At 40.6% G+C, this 12,438-nt stretch overlaps 1 protein-coding gene across 2 annotated transcripts in view; it reads right to left on the bottom strand.

The window, feature by feature from the left end:
* The window catches only part of Trim37 (tripartite motif containing 37), a 126,473-nt gene that overhangs the window by 29,743 nt on the left and 84,292 nt on the right, over window positions 1-12,438 (bottom strand). For both annotated transcript variants that reach the window (XM_055620446.1, XM_055620447.1), the window contains exons 23-24: window positions 6,171-6,281; window positions 4,012-4,090 (exon numbers count right to left, since the gene is read on the bottom strand). In XM_055620446.1, the coding sequence (XP_055476421.1) occupies window positions 4,012-4,090; window positions 6,171-6,281 (190 nt within the window). The remainder of the gene's footprint in view (window positions 1-4,011; window positions 4,091-6,170; window positions 6,282-12,438) is intronic.

Below are 12,438 nucleotides of genomic sequence, written 5' to 3'. Positions count from 1 at the left end.
ATCCAGCTGCTTAGGAAGCTGGGGAAGGAGGGTCACCTGAGCATAGGCATTTGAATAGCCAGGGCAGTATGTAAAACTCCATCTCAAAAACAAACACACAAGTGATACTCATGGCAGTTTTCTTCTCACAGGGATATAGGTCAGCAATAATTACTTAGTGCTAAAAAGAAAAGAAAAGAAAAACGGACCTTTAATCCTAGCACTCAAGAGGCAGGAGGATCTGAGTTCCAGCCAGCCTGGTCTACAGAGATAGTTCCAGGACAGCCAGAGCTATTTAGAGAAACCCTGTCTTGAAAAAAAGAAAAGAAAAAAATTAGTGTGTTCAAGTTAGCAAAGCCTACAATGAGCCCAGTGGGGCTGGACCTACATTCCTCTCTAGAAACAAACCAACAAACAAAACAAACCATCATGATCAACAACAACAACAAAACAAACCGACAAACAAAACAAACCATCATCAACAACAAAACAAAAACAAAAAAACAAACTGACAAACAAAACACATTTAGCTTGGGGAGGAGGTACATGCCCATAATCGTAGTTCTCAGAAAGCTGAGGCTCTTGGATTCCACTTTTTAAAACAGTTTGGGCTATGTAAAGATGGTCTAACATAAGGCTTACATGCACACTTACCCGCTGGTGGGGAGGAGTGCCGACACTACAGCAGCTAAGCACACACCACCACTCACATTTTAGTTTCTAACGTGATTTTCAGACACAAGTTCCTCAAAAAGTTGAGTCAGAGATAAGCATGGTGGTATACTCCTTTAATCCCAAAAGAAGCAGGCAGGCAGAAGCAGGTGTATCTCAATGAATTCAAGGCCAACCTTGTATAAACAGTAAATTTAAGGCCAGATAGAGATACACAGTCTCACTATGGTAGAAAAAAAATACAAGATGACCTTGGAGCATCCTTGATTAAAATACAAAAATCTAATAATGGGACAGATTAGAGCCAGGCATGGTAACACTCTTTTAATCCCAGAATGAGGTAGTTCAGGCAGACCTCTATGAACTTGGTGTTACCCTATGACTTTGAGGTCAGCCTTGCCTACACAAGGAATTTTAAACCAGACACAGCTACCCAATGAGACTCTTATCTCAAAAGCAAACAAATTACAAAGAGTATGCCAAATTTGGTGCTGAGGGTATGGCTCAGTTGGCAGCACACACAAAGCCCTGGTTCAAACCCCAGCTCTTGTAAGGCATGTGTGGCACAGGCCTCTAACCCTAGCATTCAAGTTGAAGGCTTCAAGATCAAAAGAATCAGAAATTCAAGGTCAGGGCTGGAGAGATGGCTCACATGGTTAAGAGCACTGCTTGCTTTTCCAGAAGACCCAGGTTCAATTCCCAGCACCCACATGGCAGCTCACAACTGTCTGTAACTCCAGTTCCAGGGGACCCAGCTCCCTTACACAGACACATGCAGGCAAAACACACATAATGCACATAAAATAAAATAAATTTAAGGTCATCCATGTCATCTACAAGCCTGGACATGACACAATGTCTTTAAAAAAAAGAAAAAACAAAAAAGTACTGCAAAAAAGATTCATTACACAATCATTGCTGTGGCATAGTTACATATGCCACTAATGAGGCCAAGGCTAGGTGGGAGTTCTCACAATTTTCTTAACTCTTAGAAATCTAAAATTATCTCAAAACAAAACAGGACACTCTTTAAGCTTTTTATTTGTTTGATTAAGCATGATAAACTGACAGAAAGCCTGTGTCCAACCTTAGAGCATCACACAATCTCCCCAAATTCGCCAAGTGGGGACAATACACAACTTGTCTATCTCAAAGACTACTGAAGGACTCAATGAACCAGGCTGTCAAAATTGTTCAAAAACAAAATGCTCACACATGCCTTTAATCCAGCACTTACGATGCTAAGGCAGAGGCAGCCTTGTCTACATAGTGGGGGCTAGGCCAGCCAGGGGTATATAGTGAGACAAACAAACAAACAAGAGAAAGAGAGTGAGAGAAAGAGAGAGAAGGAGAGAGAGAGAGAACGAGAACAAGAACATAAGGTCTGGGCTAGAGAGATGGCTGGATGGTGGGTTTCCCTGCACCTGTGTGCACATCAGGCCACTTACAAGAGCCTGCAACTCCAGTTCCAAAGGCTCTAAAGCCTCTCCTGGCCTCAGACATCCTAAAGCACAAACACATTAATGAAAATTTAAAATCCTTAAGATAAATAAGTAGGTTTTTAAGGAAGTTTTCAAGTAAAATGAAAGTGGATGGCTCCTAAGGAATGACAACTAAGGTCGCCCTCTGACCTCTACACATGTGTACCTGCACACACATGTGCACACACGGACACAAAACAAACACATCTTATGTTGAAAAAAGCACAACAGAAAAGCTAATAAAAACTATGTTCTTTAATTTTAAAGAGAGGGATGGCAGGTTGATTGTTAGGGACAAAGTGTGAGAGGACTAGGCAAGCAGAACAAGGATTCTACTGTCATGCCTCTGCCCTTTTCTCTCTACCCGCTTTCAGGCACAGCCAAGGTGCGCATAAGCAGACAGCCTTGCCGTAAATGAAACATGGGTATGCCTGTCAGCTTCAGCTCAGGGGTGACGTGCTTGCCAAACATGCTACTTTGGGCTCCTTTCCCAGAAGTATCAAAATACCAAAGCAAAACACCACCTACTTGGATACTTTGGTATCCAGGCTGGCTGGGGACTGGAGTAAGAATTATTCTTTTTATATATTCTACCTCTATCATTTATGAAGAAATCGTTTGGTTTTTAAAAGAAAGGACTAGAATAGGAGCCTTACTCTTCTCTTAACAAAATGCCCTTGTCTTAACTGCTGAACAGCCACAGCAATAGTTAAAAACAACCAGCCTTTTGGTCCCACTTTCAATAAACTGCAGAGGCACATTTTCTCAAGTTAATTTTATTAACAAAAAGTGCAAGCTGTTAAAAAAAAAGTAAGCTATGAGTCACAGCATTCAGCAAGCTATCAGACAATGAAAAAAGACAAGAATCACTACGTACAACAAGCAGGCAACAGTGCTCTCATGTATTTACATCCATACCTTTTCAATAGTCTCTTGGTCAACTTTAAGTATAACTTTCACAAACTTAACAGCTCAAACATAAACGTGGGAGCACAATGGCAAAATCTGGCAATCATTTGAGATTTGGGCTAATTAAGAATATGAGAGAAAGCCTTGCATAGTTTCATGTTGATATAAGACTAAAATATGCATAAATCTTGACATGCATTCACTGAAATCAATGCCCAACTAACGGAAATACAGTTCAAAAATATTTGTTACACTATAGTTTCAGGAAGCAGAAAAGAAGAAAAACCTTTAAGTGGTCTTACATGTGTCCACATAGCCATGCATAGAACCAACTCACAGTGTCTTAACTTGTCTTAAATGACACCTATAAAGGTCACACAACTGAAAAAAATGTGTCATTACCAGGATGCCAGCACTTTAACAAGTGAGGAAAAAAAAATTTAGTCTACCATCACAGCTCAAGGAAAAGATTCAGTCTAGAGTTGCTATATTTAATCAGGCAAAGCTTCCACTGAGCAAATCTCTTCCTAAGCAATTTTTCTGTACACTATTATACCAGCTTAATGAAACTACAAACAAATGAAAAACTTAAAATATGGCTATCTAAATCATGTGTCCAGCCAGAGACAGAAGAGTACGGACGCTGAACAAGATACAACCACATGCGATGCCTCGAGGTGCTTTCTGTTATAGGAGACAATCTGCCTTTATTAATGGACTAATTTGCTAAATTAACTGAGCACTACACTGTTAGCTCATTACATACATTAGAAAGAGTCTTTCCCCCCTGCTTAATCTTTTCCCAGGTACTACTGTATCCTATTAGAATTATGTACTTTCTGATAGTTTCAGGTACAGATGACAAAAAATAAGACTATATCTGATTATCTGAGTGCTGACAATTTTGAGCACCAACTTCCAACAGATTTCAGGGCCCAGGTAGCTTGTAGCTCAGCTTTCAAGTCTTTACCTTCCACCGCCTTCATCAGTGTTGAAGTGGAGATTTTCAGAGTCTATTTGTTCACCATCAGGAAAACTGGAATGTGAGTCTAGGAAAGAGATTGAAAGAAAGAAAAAAAAACTTAAATAAAAGGAAATGTCGGAGCTCATGCATGCAGTTTAAACACCAATGGACATAAAAAAATAATTAAAAAAAAACAAAAAACAAATAACTCAGCTTAAAAAAAAACTTAAAAGCAAATGTCATAAGGCATGTGCTCTTTGCCTCAGTCTTAATGAGAGCTCATCAAATGTTTTACTGACTGATAAAAGATGTGCTAGGTGAGGAACAAATTCTCTCTTCAGAGAATCTGTGATTTAAGCTGTATGTGAGTAAAGAAAAAACAAAGCAAACATGTGCAGGCACTCCCAGTGAAGAGAGGGAGCCACGGCCTGAGTCCATGGGCACAGCTAGACTGCCTGCACAACCATCACTGCACATGCTACCAGCACTCAAAGTGACTGCCTCAAACCTGGACACTTCTTTAGAGGCAGAGGGAATTCCTTACGGTCCTCACTACATACCAAACAGCAGATACTTGTCACTGCACTGAGAAGAGAACCAGAATCAGGAATAGGAGTCTGGCCCCTCACAGTGCATTTTCCATTCACATTGTGTCCATTTACATTGTTTGTACAGTAGAGATCATCTCATCAAAGCAAAAGACACAAGGCATCTGCATCACAGAAAACTAAGCTGTCACGGAGACAGAAAGGGCCAGCAAGATGGCTGAGTGGGTAAGAACTCTAGCTGTGTAAACTTGACTACCTCAGTTAAATCCTTAGAAATGCATCTGATAGGGCTGGGTCGTGGTGGTGCACGCCTTTGATCCAGCACTTGGGAGACAGAGGCAGGCGTATCTCCATGAGTTCAAGGCCAGCCTGGTCTACAGAGCGAGTTCCAGAACAGCCAGAGCTATAGAGAAACCCTGTATGGGGGGAGGGAGGGAGAAAAAGAAAGAAAGGGATCTGATGGGGTACAACAGTAACTCCAACATTCCAATGGCAAAATAAGGGCAAAGTCAAGAGAGTCGTTCACCAGAATCTTAAGGTATAGCGTACAGGGGCAGAAATAAGGAAGACTCCCATGAAACAAAGTGGAAGGACAGAACTGACTCCCCAAAAGTTGTCTTTTGATTTCCATACACTCACCAACATGCAAAACCCCAATCACACACAATGTTTTGTTTTGTTTTGTTTTGTTTTTTTCCAAAGACAGGGTCTCTCTGTAGCCCTGGATGCATTAGAACTAGCTCCATAGACGAGGCTGGCTTCGAACTCAAGAGATTCTGCCTGCTTCTTCCCAATGCTAGGATTTCACCATCAGTCCTGGCACAAATAATTTTTTTTTAAAAAAGGGAAATATAATAACATTCCTCTTATTTAGTTTTTTCCACTAAGAATCATTTTCTGGAGAGAATATAAAACAAACAAAACAAAACAAAAAAAAACAAAAAAAAAAAACCCCTGAATTCCAGGATTTGTATGCATGTATGAAAAATAAAAGGGTTTAAAAAGTTACAGTTTGCAGCCAGGCATGGTATAGGCCTTTAATTCCAGCCATCAGGAGGCAGAAGCAGTTGGACCTCTGAATTCGAGGCCAGCCTGGTCTACAAAGTGAGTCCAGGAGAGCTACGAAACAGAGAAACCCTGTTAACATAGAGAAACTCTGTTTTCAACAACAAACAAAACACCCAAAAAGTTACAGAATGCTAGAAAATAGAAAAAAATCTGGAGAGGAGAAACTGCAAAGCAAAGACTAAAACCTGCAAACACACGAAACATCAGCACAGGCTCAGGGTGCACACGTAAGTGTGGAAGCCCACCCACTGTCTCTGCTGAAAACTGTTCTGACGTACCCTCAGCCACAAGGTACCCAACACCAGGCTCAGGCTGCAGGTTTTTCCACGCGGGAAGCAGCACTCGGGCGGCTAACTGGCAAACATTACCTGACGACTTTTTTGGTACTTACCATATCCTTTACCACAGAATGTTCTCTCACAAATGACAGTAATTTTTTAAAAAGAAGTAAAAGCAGCAGAGCAGAGTTAGCAGAAGCAGCAGCAGAGGCAGACAGAGCAGCAGCAGCAAGGCTTTTATGAACCTGTGTAAAATGACTACATGCTGCACCTTCATCCGGGGGCTGAGCCAGGAACGGATCGTTGAACGCAACCATGCTGGTGTGCTCTTCCTGCTCCTCGTTTTCAGTGTCACATTCAATGTCGCTGTCACTACTCATTCCTGGCAGGAAGAAAGGGGAGAACACATAGTAAGCTAAGTGAAAGGAAAGGGCAACCTAGTATGTACTGTGCTGAGACTCCCATTGCATTTCACACTGACGTATTCCAAAAATCGCAGCACAAGAAAAAAGCAGCCAAGCACCTTCAATTCTCTGCAGCTTTTTACAAACATTACTTTTACTTTTTTCTTCACTAAGAACTGAGTATCATAGCTCGTGAAGGTTTTGTGTAGCTAGTATTATTTTCAGTATAGTGAGAAATTTTTTTCCACATTAAAAACTTATTTTCTGAGCTGGGCATGATGGTGCATGCCTTTAATCCCAGCACTGGGAGGCAGAGGCAGGCGGATCTCTGAGGGTTAGAGGCTAGCCTGGTCTACAAAGTGAGTCCAGGACAGGCAGGGCTCTTGTTAAACAGAAAAATCCTGTCGTGAAAAACAAACCTTCTTTTCCTTATCAAGTTCTAAAAACAAAACAAAACAAAATGAAACAAAAAATCGCCAGGTGCAGTGGTACATGCCCATAATCCCAGTATTCAGGGAGGCAGAGGCATGTGGATCTCTGTGAGTTCGAAGACAGCCTGGTCTACAAAGCTAATACAGGACAGCCAAGGCTACACTGTCTGGGGAAAAAAATTAAAAAAATAAAGAAAAAGAAAGAAAACCACAAAACACCCCCCCCCAAAAAAAAAAACACCCAGGTATGCTTTCAATCTGATTTATTATAAGAATAGTCTCCAGCTGAAACTACCCATAAATATAGGCATATACAACAGAAAATTCCAACAATTCTAACAGTAAATTGTGTTGAAATCTATTTGAGTCTCTCATTTTATATTTGTGGCTAAAACCATTTAGATACTTAATGCATATATTTTTCACTAACCTAGTAATTATACCCATGGTGTAAGTGCATTACTTTAATACATGTCTATAATATGCAATGATCAGGACAGTTATTGACTTTATTGGATATCATTTATCTGTGTTGGGAACATTCAAATCCTCTCTACTAGCTATTATAATCATAGTCAACCACAGTTATCCTACTGAGCTTTAGAAAGATGGTTAAGTTATTCTTTCTGCTCAACTCTATCGTTATGCCCATTAACTATTCTCATTCCATTCTCCACAGCCAACTAACCCTCTGCCAGGTTCACGTAGCCACAATTTTTCACTTTAAGATCAACTTTTTAAACTTCTATATGTAAGTGACAACGTGTTATTTTTCATTTTGTGCCTACTTATTTAATGAAACAACATTTGCCAATTCAATTGATGTCCTTGAAAATAACATCATTTGTTTTTAAAACTGAACAGGCCAGGCGTGGTGGCACAAACCTTTAATCCCAGCATTCAGGAGGCAGAGACAGGCAGATCTTTTTGAGTTGCAGGCCAGCCTGGTCTAGAAAGTGAGACAGAATGAATCCCAGGATAGCCAGGGCTGTTACACAGAGAAACTCTGTCTCAAACAAACAAACAAACAAACAAACAAACAAACAAACAAACAAGGCTGAATAGTGTCCCAGTGTATAATATATGAAATACACTCTATCACAACAAACATCCTGACTGTCCCTTCTGTAATGCTTCCCAAACCTTCAGTCTGTATTGTACAAGTTTACCAACTGGGGTCAGGGACACCAAGGTCTGCTCTCTGCATTTTGACCAGTTATGGTTTTCTATAATGGCCTCTGTCTGCTGCAGGAAGAAAGTTCATTGATGAGGTATGAGTAGGTAAGAGCTACAATTATCTATGGGTATGAGGATAAATACTGAGAATGCAGTTAGAACTGTACTACTTTAGGGAAGCACCTGTGGGGCTCCAGGGTCCACGGCCTTACAGCCACAGGTGTTGGTGGATTTACAGCAACAAGCATGAATTCCCCCCTAATAAGAGGGCCCCAAGTCCAATTAGATGGCTGCTGGTGCCACTACTGCACCTTTCGGGATACCTTGCCATTGTGGTCACTGTTAAGACTTGTAGGTGTCTATCCGGCTTTCTCCTTGGGCAGCTTTTTCTGCCACTAATGAAAGCTAGTCTTTAGAGAAGAGGCTTGAGGTCAGTTCCAGCTCCACTCCTCCAAGTCTTCAGTCTCAAGTGTGTGGTTTGCTCTTTTTAAAGAATTTACTTTGTGTGTATATTGTACTCTTTAGGTGAAAGAACACAAAAGAAAAGTCTGTGCATAGGTTCAAAGAAAAGATAAGATGATGGAAGAATCAAGTACCTTAAGTAGACTTCTAGGTTAATTTCTCTGACTTCCACGTGGACAAAATTGCCACATCATACATAATACACATAAGCAAGCATCATTTTAAAAATTAAAAAAGAATCAAGAAAATTTGTGTTTATCGTAGGTTCAATATAAAAACGTTTCACCTTAAATTTTAAACTACGGTCTAAGTGCCATATCTAGGTTAGCAATGTTCCTGGAGACTTGTACACAGAGAGCATGCACTCTAGCACCTAGCTCATGCACAGCCACTAGGTTTGGGACTTAAACCTGAGGTAAATCAGGAAATTGCTGTAAAAACCGCTCAGGAGCTGCTGCTTTTTTAAATAAAGCAAATGTTGTTGGGGGTTGGTCTGATACTTGTATATTGATGCTAATTACTGGCCCTCAAGATCTGGTTACTGCCTGGATACATCTATCCTTGTGTGTAAACCTGCCTAAGACGTTATTACTGATTGGTTGATTAAACGTCCTATACCTGGGCAGCGCAGAATGGGGCAGGCATGGCTAAGGTTCCCAGGCTTTTGTGGACAGAAGAATCACTAGAAATAGAGGGACAAGAAGAGAGGAAGAAGGAGGACGCCACAATGAGTTAGCATGGAAAAGAAACTACGTGGGCTAGGAGGAAGGACTCTAATAATGGTGTGGAAAAGCCCAGATAAAGAATTCAGGCAAATATTTATAAGATTACGATGGAAGGTAGCCCAGATAAGGATGGTTAAGGCAGATGGCATTGGATGGAGGCTGGGAAATGGATGGTGAGGTAATTGAGAAAGCGTAGATGGAATTATCTGCCCAGCCTAAGGTGTTTAAAGGCAATTATAAAATCTAACAGAGGTCTGTGTTTTATTTAGTTGTGATAGCAGGTTAAATAACACTGCCACAATAATTATAGGGCAAATAATAAATAACACTATATAGCCCAGCATCATTTTATTTAAAACAACAAAATGTAGACATCCTCACTGGAGGGTAGGTTCTCACCAAACTGCAATAAATAGCATAGCTATGTAAGGACTCTGCAACCTAAACAGGAGTAGGAATATTGCTCAAGTCAAACACTGACTTGCCACCAAACTGGCCAACTCAGGTCTCATGAGATCATATAAACACACCCTGAACAAGAACTTTAAAAGTTGTCACAAATACTCACTGTTAAAGAAATCCGAGTAAGTTTGCAGGACAGATCACAAGAATTCTTGGGGAAATAGGAGGTCTCAAAAAGATGTGCTTTACTATAAACAATGCTAAATATATCTGAAGCAAGAGATTTAAATTTTAAAAATCTTCCATCAAAGAAAACTGTATTTTTAAGCATCCAGATAACATCTCTTTCTCCAGTATTCAGAATACAAGGCTAGACCTAAACATTATGAAATGTTCCTACTTTTCACAAAAAAACACATACACATTGAAGCTGTCGGCACACCACACAAAGTATAGCTCAGTCTGCCCTCAATCTGAGGTAATCCTCCTGCTTCAGTTCCCCAACTACTAGGATTACAAGTATGAGCCACAACGTCCAACTAGAATATATTATGTTACAAAACAAACCTCAGCTCCATCTGTGAAACACCACTCCCATCTTGTGGCTCCTCATGGAACTGGTCCTGAAAAGAAAGCCTTACAGATTCTCCAAACTGCACCCATACACCTGACCTTTAGCTCTATTTCCTCACTGACGGTGATTACAAGACACTACTAACTACATAATATTTCACAATATTACAGTGAGAAAGACATCTGTAGCCTAGAACAGACTCTGGGAGGAGTATATATGTCACCCAGCTGAAGCTAGCTCTGGAAATACAATCCCTGTAATAATCTCAGATGCTTGAGAATTCATGTGGAGAAGCAGGCAATTTATTTTTATGTACTAATAATTTAGAGCTGCCCTTCTTCCCACCTTCTAGAGCAGTGGTTCTCAACCTTCCTAATGCTGTAACTCTCTAATACAGCTCCTCATGTTGTGGTGACCCCAACCATAACATTATTTTCATTACTACTTCATAACTGTAATTTTGCTAGTGCTATGAACTGTGATGTAAATATCTAATATGCAACCCTATCGGAGTTGCAACGCATAAGTTGACAACCTCTGTTCTAAAGGACCCCTTAAGAGATTTACTTTTATTTATTATTTATACCATAGTCTGTCTGCATATGTGCCTGCAGGCCAGAAGAGGGCACCAGATCTTATTACAGATGGTTGTGAGCCACCATGTGATTGCTGGGAATTGAACTCAGGACCTTTGGGAGAATAGGCAATGCTCTTCACCTCTAAGGCATCTCTCCAGCTCTCTAAAGGACTCAACATTGTTTAAGATTCTTTCCTCCCTTGCAAGGCTATATACTCATGGAGTGGGAACAAATGACTGGGCTTTGCCAGTTTTCCTTATCCATGAACATGATCCAAGATGAAGTTGGGAAGTTGTTGACTGGCCCTGGGAAAGGTTTTTCTTGTTGACAGAGATGCAGAGAATAAACAACCCTCCCCATGAATTCTCAGGATGTGATTCAGAGTTCTTACCAAGTTTGCAACTGAAGCAACTATCTTGTCACTTTGAGAAAAGCTAGGCCGATTCTAATTCTATTTCACTGAGATGACATAGACAAAAAAAGAAAAGAAAAAGAAAAAACAACCACAAGCCAGATGTAGAGGCCCACAACCCACAATCCCAGTGTCAGGAGGGAGAACAGCTGTGAGTTCACAGCCATCCTGGGCTATAGACAGTGAGAACCTGTCTCAAAATTGGGGAGTGCAAGGCAGCTGCTAGGTTGTACCTCTGCTGAAGTCTTGGGTTCCATGCCAAACAGGGCACAATTAAGGCATACATATGCCTCAGGTCTATAATCCCTGTACTTGGGAAGTAGAGGAAGGAAGACCAGAATTTCAGGGTCACTCTTATAGCAACTCCAAGGCTAGCCTAGGCTACACAGAAACAAAAACACAAGAGGCAAGCCCACAATGAATAACTAAGTTTTCTAACTCTGAAACCACCTGCCACAGTCAGACATGATATCTCATTGAAAGACTTCTAAACAAGATTGCTATTTTCATTACTGTTTAACTCAGTTGCTTGATTTTGTTGTTGTTGTTTTTTGATAGCTCATCTTGATTACCCTAAAGGTGATAAGCAATAGCAAGCCATCACAGGTTGCATAATTTATCTGTTAGGTAGTCTGCAAGCAATGTTGTTTAACAGCTGTGCCAAGGCTTTTCACTGGAATGGGTATTATGACCATTCCTGACTAAATGAGAGACCTGTGCTGCTTTAGCATAGAATTCTAGAGAATTCTATAGCTTATCAATAGGGGGAGGTGGGTTAACCTAGGCTGCCAGTATCAAATCATTAAAAAGAAGACCAATATAAGGTTGTCCCATATGGTCCCAGTTAGAAAGGAATGGTTCCATTTATGACAATCATGTCAAAGAAAAAAAAAAAAAAACACAATTATATTCCACTGATACTGGAGAGGAAGTAAGAGACTACTTGGAACCAGGCATGCTGACACACACACCTATAACCCCAGCACTGGGAGGCTCTGACAGGAGGACTCTTTTGAGTTCTACTCTGAAAATGAGATTGCCTCAAAAACCCAAACCTAAAAAAAAAAAAAAAAAACACCCCTCCTCCACCCCGATTTTAGTAGTCCCAAACTCCCGGCTAGTAAAAGCAAAGAAACGAGGCCTTAGGGTTTCTTCAGACAGCCTCTTCCCCCAGGAGGAAGAAAAACCAGTGACATGACAAAACAGTTCCTCCATTTGACACAGTGAGAACTTTGTTCCCCATCCTTCTTTAAATTTGGTTTTGTTTTTAAAAAACATGAACTTAACACAAACCTACTCAACTAAGGCTTACAGCATGAAAAATGAGGGTTTCCTAAGCACTGCCTCTGCTGGTGACAGCATGTGCAAAAGCTTG

Source organism: Psammomys obesus, unplaced genomic scaffold (assembly GCF_907164565.1).
Source record: "Psammomys obesus unplaced genomic scaffold, mPsaObe1.curated_primary_1811, whole genome shotgun sequence".
Classification (NCBI taxonomy): Eukaryota; Metazoa; Chordata; class Mammalia; order Rodentia; family Muridae; genus Psammomys; species Psammomys obesus.
Note: the sequence above shows the minus strand (reverse complement) of the source record. Positions and strands in the feature narration are given on the sequence as shown.